The sequence below is a fragment of the Pteropus vampyrus genome, unplaced genomic scaffold, assembly GCF_000151845.1.
Source record: "Pteropus vampyrus isolate Shadow unplaced genomic scaffold, Pvam_2.0 Scaffold30, whole genome shotgun sequence".
NCBI lineage: Eukaryota > Metazoa > Chordata > Mammalia > Chiroptera > Pteropodidae > Pteropus > Pteropus vampyrus.
Window position 1 is genome coordinate 5,267,315 of NW_011888811.1, and position 16,151 is coordinate 5,283,465.

At 35.3% G+C, this 16,151-nt stretch overlaps 1 protein-coding gene across 3 annotated transcripts; it reads right to left on the reverse strand.

The window, feature by feature from the left end:
- Positions 1–556: 556 nt before the first annotated feature.
- On the reverse strand, positions 557–14,608 carry MAT2B (methionine adenosyltransferase 2B). Of its 3 annotated transcripts, none has more exons than XM_011356697.1 (7): positions 14,417–14,608; positions 6,467–6,661; positions 5,078–5,192; positions 4,742–4,894; positions 3,060–3,253; positions 2,039–2,152; positions 557–1,647 (listed from the first exon to the last, which is right to left on the reverse strand). In XM_011356697.1, exons 1-7 carry the CDS (start codon positions 14,444–14,446, stop codon positions 1,477–1,479), a joined length of 972 nt encoding a protein of 323 aa, XP_011354999.1. In that variant the 5' UTR covers positions 14,447–14,608; the 3' UTR covers positions 557–1,476. The 3 variants fall into 3 exon arrangements, with proteins under 3 accessions (XP_011354999.1, XP_011354998.1, XP_023384371.1); XM_011356696.2 differs by lacking the exon at positions 14,417–14,608 and adding an exon at positions 12,101–12,268; XM_023528603.1 differs by lacking the exons at positions 557–1,647; positions 14,417–14,608 and adding an exon at positions 12,101–12,264 and having other exon boundaries at positions 1,672–2,152.
- Between the last annotated feature and the right edge of the window lie 1,543 nt (positions 14,609–16,151).

A 16,151-nucleotide genomic window follows, 5' to 3' on the forward strand; every position in this document is an offset into this window, starting at 1 on the left:
CATAATACAAGTGCCAGGCTGGCTACCTTAGAAGCACCTGGGGAATATTAAACTATATTAGCAGGCATCAGTTTCAGATTCTATTTCAGTGGGTCTAGAATAGGGCTCAGGTTATCGGTAAAACTCTCTGAATTATAAAACAGCACGTTTTGGGAATTGTTGCTTTAACCAAATCACCCAAATTTGATCCCATCTAAACCCCAAATTCTAACTAAATTAGGAAATTAGAAAGAAAAACTTTCTGTGCAATGAGAGAATAAGATCATAATCTAGGGAAAGACTACCACACACGTGAAATCAGAAAATCTGAAACCAGGGTTTGCACTGACTCCTGAGTAGAAGCCAAGTCATACAAGTCACTCTACATTTATACTTCCTTCTTAAGGACCCTCCTAAGGTCACCTGAGTATTACCTAGTATAGATAATACATTCAAATACTCTGTATTCTTCAGAAGGAACATTCTGTATAAATATATAAAAAGATTATATAGTTACTTTTAGTTAAAAAACAATCTGCTGATACAAGTAAATACAATAACTGTAACATTCTCGATCTCAAGCCATGGGGTCACTGGTGTTCATTTTATTATTGTTTTATATCTCAATACACATTAACTATATTTTCTTGTATGCATCAGATGGTACATAAGAACTTAATTAAAAAAAAATTAACAGAATAACAATTAGTTTAGATGGTCATTCGTTACATTTAAAAAGAGAATACAAGAAAACTTAGCATTACCATGCCAGCAGTACATATTTATTATTCATAAATGGTCAAAAGACTTACAAGGCCCATTACTAGTAGTATAACACACATATGAAACATCATTTGTGACTTTAAGTGAAAAGGACAGTTTCATATTTTAAAAAATGCACATACATACACACATTCTCCCTTTCTCTCAAGTGTCCACCATATACTGCTACAAGCGGCAAGAGTTCCCATATACATAACATGTTGATATATCTCAAGCATAAAAATTGTACTTAAGTTGCAAAAATAAAGTTTCTTTCTTCAAACATTTTGATCTCAGCTCAAGCAAAGCACGTAAGGAACATCGATGATTTTCGTACTATTTAACACACTTTAAAACATAAAATGATCAACAATTGCAGAAGTCCTGAAAATGCAGAGGTTATAGGAATGAATAATGCATTTCATTCCCAAGCCCCCACCCACCCAAAAGTCTAGAGCACATTTCATCCTGGCTCTCAAATATTTAAGAATGATCTACTATACTGAAATAGAGCCAGAACAAACAAAATGATAAAAAAAAGGCATTACTTCAAACTGACCTTAGTTTCTTTACACAATTTCACTAGTGCAAGAGCATCATTTACCTGAAAGATCATGAGTCACAATTAAAGAGCACTCATACAAAACTATTTCCTTTTTTTCGTTAAAAAGTGCCACGTACTGTACTTATCATTAAAAAAAATCATAACAAAAAAACAAAAAGGTGACACATACACTAATGAAAGACTGTTTGTCTCCATCTCTTATCAATGAGGAAAGGCCAGAGTGATTCTTTGATTCCAATTCGAAATGGTGTTCGCTGACCAATGCCTAAGGTCTCTAATTTGGAGCAGTCAAGCTGAGAATTTCTTGGACGTTGTGCTCCTAAGACAGGACTGTCAGTTATCTTTAAAGAAAAATAAAAACAAAAAAATCAAAAATAAATGAAAAGCTACATGTTGAAGTTTTTTATTCTCTATTTCACTCTGCCCTTAGTCTAAGAAATCTGATTTGTCCCATGGAAAACTACAGAAAAAGTCTGCCACAATCAAAATATTTTTTCTATAAACTTCACCAATACTCATGGGCTTCTTTATACATAATAATTGTGTAGAGAAATCTATCAATATAAACTACCAACATACAAGCAAAGTTTACTTTGATTGCTACAAGAAAATGAAGTTGCCAATACTCCCAAAGCAAAGCAATAAGAAAATGTTATCAGTAATAAACACGACGGTGATGATTCCGTTCTGGACTTTCGAAAAGTGAGGTGGTTTTAAATGACATGTACTTACAGGTCTTAAGTGACTGCTGGGGAGATTGAAGGCATCTGCAATTGCACATGCCATTTCATACTTTGTCATCTGTTCGTTGCCAGACCAATGAAAAGTTCCTTTAATTGATGGATCCTAAGAAGGACACAATTCAAAATAGTTTCAACTTTCTGAGTTGAATGGTAGGTTTGACAAGAAAGGTAATTTAAAATGTCCGTAAATTAAAATGTGTCTCTCCTTTCTGAAATGTTCTTTACAAGGTGTGTAAAAGTCAAAACCCTATGTTTCTCAGCTCAACATGAAAAGCAATTTCTAGAATTTAGCCTTGAGAATTTTTTTAAATAAATATTTTAAAAATATTAATGACTCCAATTTTAGTGGGAATCCTAAAAATGATTAGATTTTTATGGAAACACAGCCCAATTTAATGAGTATTCCTAATTATCATAAGCAGCTAAAAACAAAGCTTAACGGAACCATTTTTCAGGATGAGCTAGTCACGGACATCCTCTAATATTGTCATAGTACATATTTAAGATATGTTTCATGTATTAAAAAATTAGTCATGCTATTCTTAATATTCTAAAATAGATCAGTCTTTAATCTTTCTTTTTACAGATACTCTATTTAGCTCCAACTTTTTCTAATGTTTAAAATTAAATCCTATTCCAAAAAGGAAAAAAATACAAATTATTCTTAAAATGGCCAAATAATATATATTCCTATGTAGAGTGTTCTTTGACATTAAATAGATCTTAAACAGAGTAACTTCTTAAGACATGAGATTACTCTGTTACCCAAAGAAAAAATATAAGTTTTCAATCATCTTGCAATAAAAGAATGACAGATGGAGTCTGTAGTATTTGAAAAATAAATGCAAACACAAGAATATGATATTTTTATTATTCATAAATACAGCCTATCTGTGAACTGGTTTTGTCTGGTCTCCTTGTAGTTTTATAAAAAGTACTTTAACTTTCATTCATTATCAGGGTTTTTACTATGATGGAAATTAGGAAATCTTCCTTCTAAAGAGTCTCACCAGCATTCTCTTCTCTGCTAACTGACGACACACAGTGGCCACGTCTTTGACATGTGTGGGGAATCTCTGCTGCCAGTGGTCCATGTTTGCCGACTTGTTGCTGAACTGTACTTTATCAAACATAACAGTCACAGCACTTTCTTCAAGCTTTTCAACTTCTCCATACAGAACAGGAATTCTCAAAACAGCAGCTCCTAGAGATGAAGAAAAGCAGATAGTATTTTAAAGCTTACTTGTTCTTTAGTAACTATGTATGGTGCCAGGTGGGTACTAGATTTACTTGGAGGATCATTTCTTAAGTTATAAAAATGTCTAACCACCATGCTGTGCACCTAAAACTAATACACTGAATGTCAACTCTAATTGAAAAAAAAAAAGTGGTTCTTAAAAGTTTTGATGTAAGATGAAAGTATGTGGATTTAAACAATGTAATAGTAGGAAATTTGCAATATACCAAAATAACACAGCTCACCTATAATAATGCCTATTTAACCAATGTGATCCTGAATGGTTTTAAATATTCTCATTTGGGGTATTTTAATATAGAATTTCTTAATGATTACAATTATTATAATTAAAACTGATCATGACAACAAGCAATGATAGATTCTTGATTGGATCCTAAAGAATAAAATGTAATAAAAAAAATCATTGGTACAATTGGGAAAATTCCTATATAGACTATATATTATAGTAATATTAAATTCCCTGAGTATGACAACTGCACTGTACTTATAATACTTGAAACCATTGACTAAAGAATTATGAGGTATTTAGATTTTATGCTGGTCCCTACTAAGAGGTTACAGCAAACTCTGGACAAATCACACTTTTTAATTATATTAACTTATTGGACAACTGTGTGTGTGTGTGTGTTATGTGTGTATATTCAAGGATAATTTTTGCAAGATAATTTATTATACAAAAAAAAAAAGAAAACAAAATGTCGATTAGTATGGTATCAATACTAGAGGATGCTTCTCAAGGACATAGTACAGTCTTAGGCAGTAGTTTTAAGGCAGGATATCACTAAATCAAGTACTATGCAGCCACTGATAGGAAAAAGATAACCAAGAGATGGCTCCATAAGTACTGAAATGCAAGTATGTGGGTGGGGGTAATAGATTACAAAACAATACACATACATTTTTAAAAAATCAGAAGTAGTGCTTCCATATAGAACCACATTTGGTGCTTTTCTCTCTGAGGCAGCAATATAAGGAAACTTACTCTTTACAATTTTAAAAATTTTTAAATTTTTTTTCAAGCAGAGAATGCCTTTTACAATCAATACATATATGTGTGTGTGTGTGTGTGTGTGTGTGTGTGTATGTATATATGTATGTATATGAACACACATGGGAAAAAAAGAATATCTCAATCTAAGGGAAATGATATTAACTTATTTTTCGAAATTAGATCGCAAAATTTGTACTATATAATTTGTTTTCTATGTATTATGATATTTATGTTTCTGACGACACTGGAAAAATGTCTTGAAGGATTCATAAATTCTTCAAGATTTCTAAAATTCTTATTTTTTCTTTTTCATTAACTATATTATCTAATTTTTCTCCAATGGCTTGTTCCCTAATTTTTTTAAATTTAAAAAATGTATATAAATAAAATAAGCAAAAAGGAATCCTCAGAAACAATCAGGGGCTAAAGAGATTGTGTCTTACCTAAATTGTTCTCCAGGACAGCCTTTTCTCCTTCTAATTTTGTTTTGCCATACAGATTTAGGGGATTTGGTATGTCTTCCTCTCCATAAGGAGGATCGGTTCCATCAAATACATAATCTGAGCTAATATAGATTAGAAATGCTCCAATTGCAGCTACAAAAAAAAGACAGGAAAAAACCTACTAAATTAGTATGACATTACTCTTTACTAAAATTTATAACGGCTTATTCATTATATATAAAAACAAATCTCTTATAAGCAATCCACCAAACTTTAATCTTTATAAGCTCAGCAATCATTTAATATTTTATAAAGATTTTATAAGGTCACCATTACCTGCTTCCTTTGCTAAATTCCCAGAAGCATCCACGTTAAGTTGAGCTGCAGCATCTGGCTGATTTTCTACAACATCTGGCCTTCTCTCTGCTGCACAATGTACTATGACATGGGGCTAGAAATTAAGCATCGATTTTTAACCCAAAAAGGAATGAAAGAGAGGAACTACAGCCTTCCAACAGTAAATTAATTCACAGAAAAATGTTAGGTCTGATGTAGTTTTGTCACGCTTCCCTTTTTCAAGGTTTGAACTTCCTTAAAAATATATATAGGCTCTGAAAAGGAAAGAGCAATTAAGCCCTAGGCAAGACCAGACAAACCTCTGTTAACAACTATAGTTCTAAATCAAAATAAGCTTTAGCCCCCAATATGGAAGAAGAGCTATCATTAATGTGATTAATATGACCTGAATATTAACAAATCTATGTTAATGGGAAAGAAAGTTCAACTGCAAATCAAATTCATAAATTAAAATCTTAGGCCAATCATTTAAGGAAAATCAACTATATATAAAAATTATATTCCCAGTTGAGCATTTCATATGCCACCTATATGGTAAGCACTGTGAGAGGAACAAGGATTTCATTATCTCGTAGAAAAGACAGACACGTGAGGAGACTGTTTCAGTATACTGTGACAGACGTCGAGAGAGAAAAATGCATAGGGCCCTTAGGAGAGGAGCACCCACATCCCAGAGGAGCTGAGCCAGAGCTAAGGTTTGGGAAGACCACTGACAGGCAGGGCTAGTGTACCACATACTAAAAACTTTCTCCTTCTCAGCAACTACTGGAGGAAGTTGTTTTCAAACTTAGTGTCCACAAACTGGGGTGCTTCTTAAAATGTAGAGTGCTGGGTCCCACTACTGGCTTACTGAATTAAAATCTCTGGGAGATAGGCCTAAGACCAAGTTTCTCAGAAGATTCTGATGCAAGTGTTAACTGAACCATATTTTTAGAAAGAACTTAAACTCTCAATCTGATTATGGGTGAAACAGAACCTAAATATTTCTGTAACTTTACTGTAACCATGGCCAAGTTATCTGACTTCTCTGAGCTTTTGTCATCTCTAGAGTGAAAGTGATAGTATCCATTCTTCAGTGTTGTAAGGTTTACAGGTACTATTAAAAAAACAGTTCCATAGAAAGTGGTACTTAAAAGAATGCTTTATAAATATAAGCTTTTCATAAAATGCTTCACGTCTCTGTCTTTTGTCAATCTGTGTTTCAACTGAGTCTTTTTAAGGATTCCACATCCTCTGCCACGCTAAAAAAGTGCACTAAATATTGCTGCTTAATAGGTTAAAGTACAGTAACTTCCTCAAGCAAAAACATTTTCTGTATCATCCAGGCAATTCTTAATATAGTTTACATATGTGTTAACATAATCATACCTGAAAATCATATATGACGTTATGAACTGCATCGGAATCCAACAGATTAACCTGTTCAAATTTTGGTCTTGCTCTTCTAAAACCACAGCCAAAGGCATGCCAATTATTCTGACGAAATTCTTTGTATACAGCTCTGCCAAGAAGCCCAGTGGCACCAGTAATCAGAACCCGCCTACTGGGGATGTTAACTTCCTCCTAAAAGGTGAAGGAGAGAGAAAAAAGATTGTTTACTCTGAAAATAGTTTCTCAACAAAGTTAGTCACCATCATCATTCACTTAATACTTCTAAGTAGCTTGCTTCATGTCCCATACCGGTAAGCAAATTCTTAAGTTAGAACAAAAATCAATCAAACTGTATTAACAACTACATCACTTAAGTTTTAATAATCTTTCCTAAGAAAAAAAACCTAAAATGATACTGCAAGGAACTATCTAGTCAAAAAGATTTAGATACCCTATGTTAATAATAAAAACCTTAATTTTATGATCAATGATGTCCAAATGAGTAATAAACAACTTTAATTATGATCTTCAGTTTATAAAATGTACAATTAGTTTTATGCTTGTTCTACGGTTTAGGTATTTGGGCCATAGTCCCCCAATATGTTGACATTTTTGATCTTCAGTTTTTAATCCCGAGTTTTCTTTCAAATATCACTACTTTATTGCATTTTGAGTCAGAGTTTGAGAATTCACATTGCACAGAAATTTATATGAAGGAAAAATAAATTTGATCCTTATAGCACTAATATGCTTTCCAAGTTTAAATAAATTGATAAATATTCCCGAGTTAACTCTAAATTTACCTACGTAGACCAATTAAAACTAATAAACATAGATATAGAGGAAAAGAAAAAAAAAACTTCTAAAATATTTTAAACTATGTTGCTATTGTGAAAAAGAAAAAAATCCCTACACACTGAAATTAAAAGGAACTACTATTTAAGAAACAATTTAAGTTCTGTTTCCAAAGCATATTTTCTAAAATTCCCTTCTTCCCAAGATGGGTAACACCAAATTTCCTCTCAGATTCTTGAATAATGTCAACATTTACTATTAAAAAATAGCAGTTTTATTGCATTTTATCATGTTAAAGACTTTTTATTTCAAGTGTTACGTAATTCTGAGCTGTCAAAAACTTTAAATAGTCATAACAATAACTGAAGGCCTTTCTCTTTTAGCCCTTATTTAGAAGAACAACCAACTTAGAAGACTACATATTTACAAAAAAGAAAAGGCCACCAAAAGGCCATCAGGTATTTTTATCATAGGAAAAATCTGAAATAAGACACAGTATAAAGGTAAATTCTTAAAGACATTTCCGCCTCCTCAGTTCAACCAATTTCAAGACATTTTAAAAGTTGGAAAATTCATCTAGGTGCTTTGTAAAACTTGGCCCTAAACCAAGTGATCTATGAAAACAAGGATTTCAGCCAGCAAAATATTTTCTTTGAATTGTGGCAAGAAAACAGCTCCACAAAGACTTAATTGTAAAGAGGAAAAAACACACCAAGCCCAGGAGAGATACAATCAGAAAACAATTTACAAGGATAAATACTATAAAGATCTCTGAGAAAATTCTATAAGGAGCTATAACTTGGTCTCTTGCATTTCTCACTTTTTACTTTACTCTGAAGCAAAGAAAAGGACAGCAGTTCTTAGACTAGTGTTTCTCAGGCTTCAGAGTATGGATCAGAATCCTCTGGAAGGCTCTCAGATCTAGAATTGAGCTAAGACTTGATAATCCTCTGGAAGGCTCTCAGATCTAGAATTGAGCTAAGACTTGATAAGTGTAGCCTGGGGACTACACTTTGATGGTGATTTGGGAACTGCACGTATAGAACTGTAATCTTGAACTCCAGTAAAGTCCAAGGCTTTCCTGCAGATAAATTTCTCTAATTCAAACAAGTCTAAAAGTTGCCACCTACCTTTCTAAAAGTGACAGTATCTTTTCCGTTTTCCTCGTTAAAAAGGAAAATTAGAAAAAGTCAAAGAACAAGCATTATGCAATCCACAAAGGTTACTAAACAGCAAATTAAGATTTCTGCACACTTCGCTGATTCTGTGTAGCACACTTTTTGCTCATTTTAACATCTTTGTTAAATGAATAAAATAGAGATGCCATCTTATGAATGTGTCTGTCTGGCAGTGCTTTCTGCTTTTTAGTGCATCTTAAAAGAGCTCGGATGATCTTATAATCAAGAGTATCTTAAAGTTGGTGAAATTCGGTATTGTTATAAGCACCACAAGGCTCTTTAGGGAATATAGCTAACTTTAAAAAAAAGATAGGAGATACGTGGAGAAAATCTTAAATCCTTATACTCTGGGATAATATGGTTGGATGTCATGCTCAAGAATTATCTTTATTAAAAGAGCAGAAATCTGAAGGGTAAGCACTTTCTGAAATGGAAATAATTCTGCACATTCTTATATATGAAAACCATCAAGTGTTACATAAACTTACATCATGCCTTTTGATCAGAATCATACCTTTGATCATAAAAATAGCCTTGATAGGCACTGAACATATATTTCCAAAGTGAGGAATCTGACGTCTAGACATGTTAAAGGTTTTGCCCACAGTAAAAGAGAAGAGGTTGAGGCCAGAATTTGGGTTTTCTCGCTTCTATGGTCCAGCCAAATGCATACTGAATTTTGTCTCAGTCCTTTGAATTTATATTTGGTTTTATAATGACTAAATTTTCTCTGCTCTGCCACAAACTAAGGTATTGAGAAGTTACTTTATTGATCTAATTCTTCATTGGTAAAATAAGACATCTGGACAAGATGATTAAGACTCTTCCAGGTTTACAGTTCTATAATTCTAACATTTTCCATATTATCCTTACCATAAAGGGGCCTGAAGAAAGTAAATTTACTTAAAGTTAACTCTTTTTTCACATAATCTCTTAGAGACTCAAGGAGCACCTTCTGTCACCAGTATATGGCTAGAATGAGACTTTTCCATTTGGATTACAAGTTTATTGGTGGTTGATAAATAAAATATGCATCGCTCTAAAATTAAAAGATGCCAAACAAAACTCTTCTATTTTTGAGTTCTTATATATAAACAGGACTCTCCCTAAAGCTTTTTAAAATACACTATTTTGATTTTGTTCTTTGTTAAATAAATATTCCTCTGAAAATTACTTTGGACTGTTATTCTATAAATTTAGTCCTGCAAAACACAGTAATGTCCAAACACCCCAAAGAACTCAGAATGAAAGAATAAAAAGCTGTCTAGTTAATCCAAACCACAATAAAGAGCTGAAAATATTCTGCCTGCCTGAAAAGTCTTCTTTCTCTATCTGTATTACCTTACAGGTAAATTATATCAAACATCACTTTAAATTACTCTGAACATGTTTGCCTCTTATCATATAAACTGTCATATAGAATTCAGTAACTTCAGGTAACCAGATTTTAGACACCAAGAAAAATTCTTGAAAAATTAAACCCATATAAATAGACATGGCACTACCACTCCTATTATGCTATCTAATCAAATACCAAATTGTATAGGTAATGAAAGACAAATGGCTCTTTCATAATGACCCCAAATGGTACTCTGGAAGAGTCATTTCTAATTTAGCACACTTACATTAAAAATGTCCTAGAAAAAGCAAGGTGAAACATCAAATATCTAAAGAGAGGTCTTCTTAAACTTTAGCAGTAAACTTAATAACACTTTGCTATTTTTGGAACGTCTCACTATTTAGCAAAATTTCATAATCCTTTCTTTGAGCCTCACAACATTCCGCTCAAGGCAGATCTTTGAGTAGACATTACTGGACTTTAAGAAACTTTTTAAGATCCCATGACTACTTAGGTGACATTGTTCTAACTCCCACTGTTACCCTGTTGTATGCCCCAGCCAGTTATTTTTAACAGAAACCACTAGTCTGTTTCTCTAATGTAAACTATAAGAAAGTCCTCATTCCCACAAGTGAGTTTTAATTTTACAGGTTTTGAAAGCAGCAAATACATGCCAAGGTTTTGGTTGCACCATTTGCAATAAGAGAAAACTCATTTTCATTAGACTATTGAACTCCTACCTTGAAAACTGAGTTTTATACAGACACATATATATGGATATACATAAACATAAACTAACACCAGGTAACATGTATTCAGCACTGTTTGGGGTACACAGGAACAATATAGAGGCTTAAATAGCCCACCTAACTTTACCCTCAAAATCCAAAAGTAATTTGAAAACACTAAATTTGCTACATTCTGGAGGCATAAAAACTGCCATCTCCTATATCTTTTCTTATATTCATAAGACATATTGGTCTGGCAATTACCAGTCTCCTTATCCCCAGTGTTACCTATTGAAGGGAACCAAAATTTTGCTATCCTGAAGCTGCTTTTTGGGATATGAAGTCTTGTTTAATAAGAAACAAGACTCAGAAAGACCTTTGCTCTTCCCACCTTTCCTGCCCAAGAGATTCAGAAAGAAAAATCTGCTTTAGGAAAGGAGCCTTGGCTTAATCACCTTAAGAATTTTCATCCTAGCACTAGCGGGGGACACTCCAAGCCTGCTAGCTAGATACCTGTGTCCCAGTGTTTAAACTGCCCAACAAGAATTTTCCTGCCATGTATATTCTGCTCTTCCTCAACTACTTGTAAATCACTCATTCTTCTGAAATCTAAAATCTTGTCCGCCCCCCGCCCTTTTTATCCTTTTTCCAAAATGTTTTACATACTCAACGTTGCCTCAGTCTTTGGAAGATTCATGCTTATGTGAATTCTCCATACACGTTTTAAACTGACGGTCTCCAGTTAACCGTCTCTGTTAATTTGATTATTAGCCCAGCTAAAGGAATTTAGAAGGTGGGAGGAAAAGTATTATTTTTAGCCCCCACAATATATTCTGTTGATTGATGAATACTGGGAGGCCTGGAATAGAATTAAGGGGAGTGACGGAGGAGTTGGGGTGGGCGGGGCAAGGTAAGGGGCTGTCCCAAACACCGTAATAGCCTTCCTTTCTTTAGGCAACCTCCAAAGTGGTTCAAAGTCCTAGGCAAAGAGCTGCGTTTGAATTCCGGGTCTAAAGGTACTGAATGAACTTGGGTCAAGGACTTACCCTCTGAGCCTCCATTTTCTCATCTTTAAAATAGAGCAAAAATAACCTCAAAAATTACAGTTAAATCATGTATGTACAATGCGTAAGACTCTTGTATATACTAAGAATTCAGTAAATCGTCACCTCTGATACTGTTATTTCTGAAAACGCACCTTTCCCTTCCTTCCTAAGAAATACAAACGGGTAAAATCGAGGATACGAACAAAGGATGAAAAAAATTAAGATAGAATCCAAACCAAAAGAGCTCTGAAAACCCTTCTTCATTCCTGGGAGGGGAGACAGGAGTCTCCAAAGTTGAAACCCGATCTACTCATTTCCTGCAGCAGAGGCTGGAAGAGAAAACACTAAACGGTGTGCATTGAGGTAAACAAACTCAATGGCGCCGCCCAGGGCTCCCAGAGGTGGAAAGGTTGCACCAATAAACTCTGAGCTGGGAGCTCCAACTCAGGCAGGAAATGCATGGAAAACAACTTGAGCCTCCGAGATCTGGGTCATCCCACTCTGCACCCCCAGTTCCCACGAGACCCCCGGGACGACTCCTTCACCTCAACCAGCCGGCAGTTCCCAGGAACAAAGTGGATGGAGAGCTCGTTCTCCCGCCCCACCATGCCCGCCGTCTTCACGCCGCCGCCGCAGCAGCAGCAGCGACCGTCACCTTCACAGCCCAAGACCGCCGCGAGCCTCCGCTCCGTCGCCCTCAGCCCGCCTCCCCTCGTCCAGACCAGCCCCCGCTCACCCCTTCCGGCTTCCGCCGCCAAGGCTGTGCCCGTTGATTGGTCACGCTCCGCCGACGCCCCAAAAAGGGGGCGGGTACGCTCTGGGCACTCTCAGCCCACGCGCCAATTCTTAAAGGGATACACAAAACAAAGGCCTTGGCTTTAAGCAGTAAATACGAGATTGGTTTTGAGGGGTTTATTTTTTGTGCTTTATTACATTCTTTTGTATTTTTTTTTCTTCTTGACTAGGGAAAGATTGAATTGGATCACCTGGAGTTTCAAGTTTACAGAACTGCTCAGCGCATGAGAATCAACTGGGCATGTAATACATAAAGTGGGATAAAACACTTAAAGTCATGGAGTCCGGGGGTGGGGAGGCGAGAGGAAGAAAGCACAATAGGCATATACGTGTAGAGCATTCGAGGTGTTTTTTGAGAGATTTAGAAAGAGACAAAGAATAAAAATAAAAGTGTCGCCATGTGAGTCGTTAACACCTCAAGAACCTATTTGTCTTTCTGAGATGCTAAAATGTAGTACATGTGAAATTCCGAAAATGCCAAACTTTTTAACTAGTTGAAAATAGAGGGGTGGGGAGGGGCTAGTACAGGGGTAAAGGATGAATTATTGGATGATTCTTCAAACTTCGATTCTCGGACTTTGTCAACAATTACAGAATGAGAATCTGTGGTAGTAAAGCCCGGGACTCTACGGTGTAGTGGACTTAACAAGAGTCAGAATACACTTGGAGCAGCACCGCCTTAAGGGCTGCAGCGTTCGGCTACACCAACCTAGCCTTCCGCAACCACCAAAAACTGAAGAAGGAACCAAGGCGGGAGTTATGCTGGGCCACCTGTATCATGCCTTTTTTAAGAGACAAATCATTTCTATTCATCCCTAGGTGTTGAGACTAACCTAACACGCAACCGATTTCCCTTTCACTTCAAAACCGCAAAATCCCTCGCCAGCCGGGATGCCTATGAAACTTAGGGGGAAAAACAGCATAAAAAAAGAACATTTTAAGTGTTTTTGTCCAGACATGCAGAATATCAAGACCTAAAAGTAGCCCACAAACGTGACTGCTGCTTGGATCTGTCTAAAAAGACCTTACTTTCAAAATCCTTTTCGGTTTAATCTTACAGCTAAACCCTAAGCAGCCTTTTAAAAAAGTTTTTCCGCGTCTGAGCCCGTGACTTTCCTTGCTACCCAACCCCCAACAAGAACTCATTCCTTACATGTATAAAAACATAGACTTTCTTTGGAACAGTAAAGGAAGAGAAACTGAGGCCACTCACTTTTTGGTTTTTGTTTTAATCCAGGCTGTTACAGTTATCAGTTTAGCATTATTTAGAGAGTCCTTGAGAGGACTGCCCCATCTTGAAACATGCCTGATCTGCAAACAAAGAAAAGGGGGATGGGAATGGGGGAAAAGATTCAAGATCCTCTTAATTCTATCTTTGAAAACAGGTATTTTTTTAAAAGTCTCCAGTTACAACGTGCGATGCAATTTAATCTTTATAAGAAAAAATTAAGTAGTCCTTGTGAAGAAAATTTAAGGACATCAATTAGCATTTTGAGTCGCAGAGCAGCTTTGTGTATAGTAAAGAACAAAAAAGAGTTTACCTGCCTACACTTGAGAATCTTTGATACTTGCAGGTAAAACATGGTATAGTTCTAGGGGCAAACATACGGTTTTTAAATAGTCTCAGTAAATAAAAACACTATAGTTATACACACAATATCCAAGTTTGTGTTGTGGCTAAGTCTATATATTAGAGAGCAACCTGGAGCTAAACGTTATGTTAGCAAACTGAGTTTATTGCAAGACAAAGAAAGGCTGGAACACATACTATATATAAAATCCTTATATATACAGAACCATCACATACATCATTGCATTTCATCTGGTAAATGCTATTCTACATTTTACTTTTGTCAATTAATGAGACTTAGTGAGTTCTCCATACAGGGTCAAAAATTAAAGTTGGTTTATTCTTTCATATACCAAAGTTACATGTTTTAAAGAAATGAATGACACTCACTTCTATTTTTTTACACACCCTTTTGGCTTTTAGCAGACATTCACTTGGGTGCTTTTAAAGAAACTCTAACTCCAGAATGCTTAATTTCTTGAACCGCTATTCTTACCTGTTCCATGTCCTCCGGCATTTCAGGCATGGTTCCAAAATTATATCAGGAAGACAGATTTGAGATGAGTTTCAGTCTCTGCCTTCTCTGGCTGGGTCTTTGTTCTTCCTGCAGAGAGCGCAGGCACGGAAAACATGAACTGCAGCTTCCCTTGACCTTTTAAATTAGCATTTTGATGTCAATCCCAGAATCTCGTGCCGTTTTCTACATTGCAGTAAACTGGCAGCTGATTCCCCGTGGCAGACTTGAAAATACCCAATGAGAAGTTTCATGTTTAATTGCCAGACTAGTAGGGTTCATTTGCAAAACCATTAGGAGAACCAACTTATTTTTAAAAGAAACAACAGCCAAAAAACAAACGAACGAACAAAAAAACACCTTACTATGAAGACTTGTTGCAATTTTCTTTCGCAGAAGAAAAACATGAGCCAGTGGCTGAAAAGCATGCCAGCCAAGCAACTGATTCCTGTTCTGAAGTATTTTATTCAGTTTTGCCTTATTACAACAGAATCTATTCAGTAAAGTTGTCCAGTGCTTTTCCTCCACTGCTTTCTAATTAACTATTTCAAAGGACAGTAAAAGTGGTAACAGCATGCAGAAATTAAAAAGCAACAGATCATTTCTGTTAACATGTCCTGTCCTCTGTTCGAGAAAATGGTAGGAGGATAGCCTTAGGTTTAACCAAGCTTTAAGGACTTCTAGATCAGTGATTCCTAAACCTGCCTGCACCATAGAACCTATGAAACAAAATCATTCCGAAGGAGTGGAGGCCGACAATTTTATTTTTAACAATTTCAAGGGTGATGATTATGCTCAATTAAATTTTGAACCACTGCTCTGGATTATGACTCTATAACAATTTAAGAACAGAAACAACAAAATTGCCATTCAGATAAAGCTAAAAAAAATAACTCTGTATACACTATCCACTTAGAGTACATTGCACCTGGTAAACTCTACGTGGCATGTGGAGAGTCTGAATAGGAAGAACTTATAATTTTTAGCACTTGACAAATTAAAATTCAACAAAGTTTCTGTTCATCAAAAGATATTAGAAAATGAATAAGAAAAACACAGGCTGTAAAAAATAATCTTGATACATATATATGCAAAGGATTTATATTTAAAGAACTATAAATTAATAGTTTAAAAAAACATTTTAAAAATGGACATATGTTCTAAACAGATACTTCACAAAATGAAGACAAAGAATGGCCAATAATCACATAAAAATGTTAGATAGGACAAGGGTCTCAAGGCCTTGGTGGTTCTTACTAAATGCTAGTCTTGCTAATCGTTAAAATGTAGCACAGTACCTTTTGGGACCTAGCTGTAACCCAGTGAACTTGACTGATGAACTTGACTGGGAACAGAACCAGATAGGTTTAGCCAATTGCAAAAAAAGAAATTGACATGTAATTAAGCAAACAGTATATATAAGCAATGGCTAAGCCTACCCTCAGGAAAACAAAACAAAACAAAACAAAACTTTGATATGAATCCCTTGTTTCCTTTACTTGCAAGCAAACAAAACTACCTAATAACCACCATATCTCCTTCTTACACCCCAAGTGGTGAACTCCTTGAGTTATGTAACAGGAAGATGCTCAACATCAGGAAAATGTACGTTACAGTCACGTTGAGGTATCATTACATATCTAACAGAATGGTTAAAATTAAAACGACTGATAACATCATCTACTAACAATCATTTTGAGCAACTAGAATACTCATT

Bases quoted from the DNA above. Each gene is read 5' to 3' on its own strand.
- MAT2B (XM_011356696.2), bottom strand. From the start codon at position 12,163: ATGGTGGGGCGGGAGAACGAGCTCTCCATCCACTTTGTTCCTGGGAAC. The intron at 6,662-12,100 runs GTGAAGGAGTCG...TTCACCTTTTAG, and splicing joins GGAACTGCCGGCTGGTTGAG to GAGGAAGTTAACATCCCCAG. The intron at 5,193-6,466 runs GTATGATTATGT...CTTAATTTCTAG, and splicing joins ACGTCATATATGATTTTCAG to CCCCATGTCATAGTACATTG.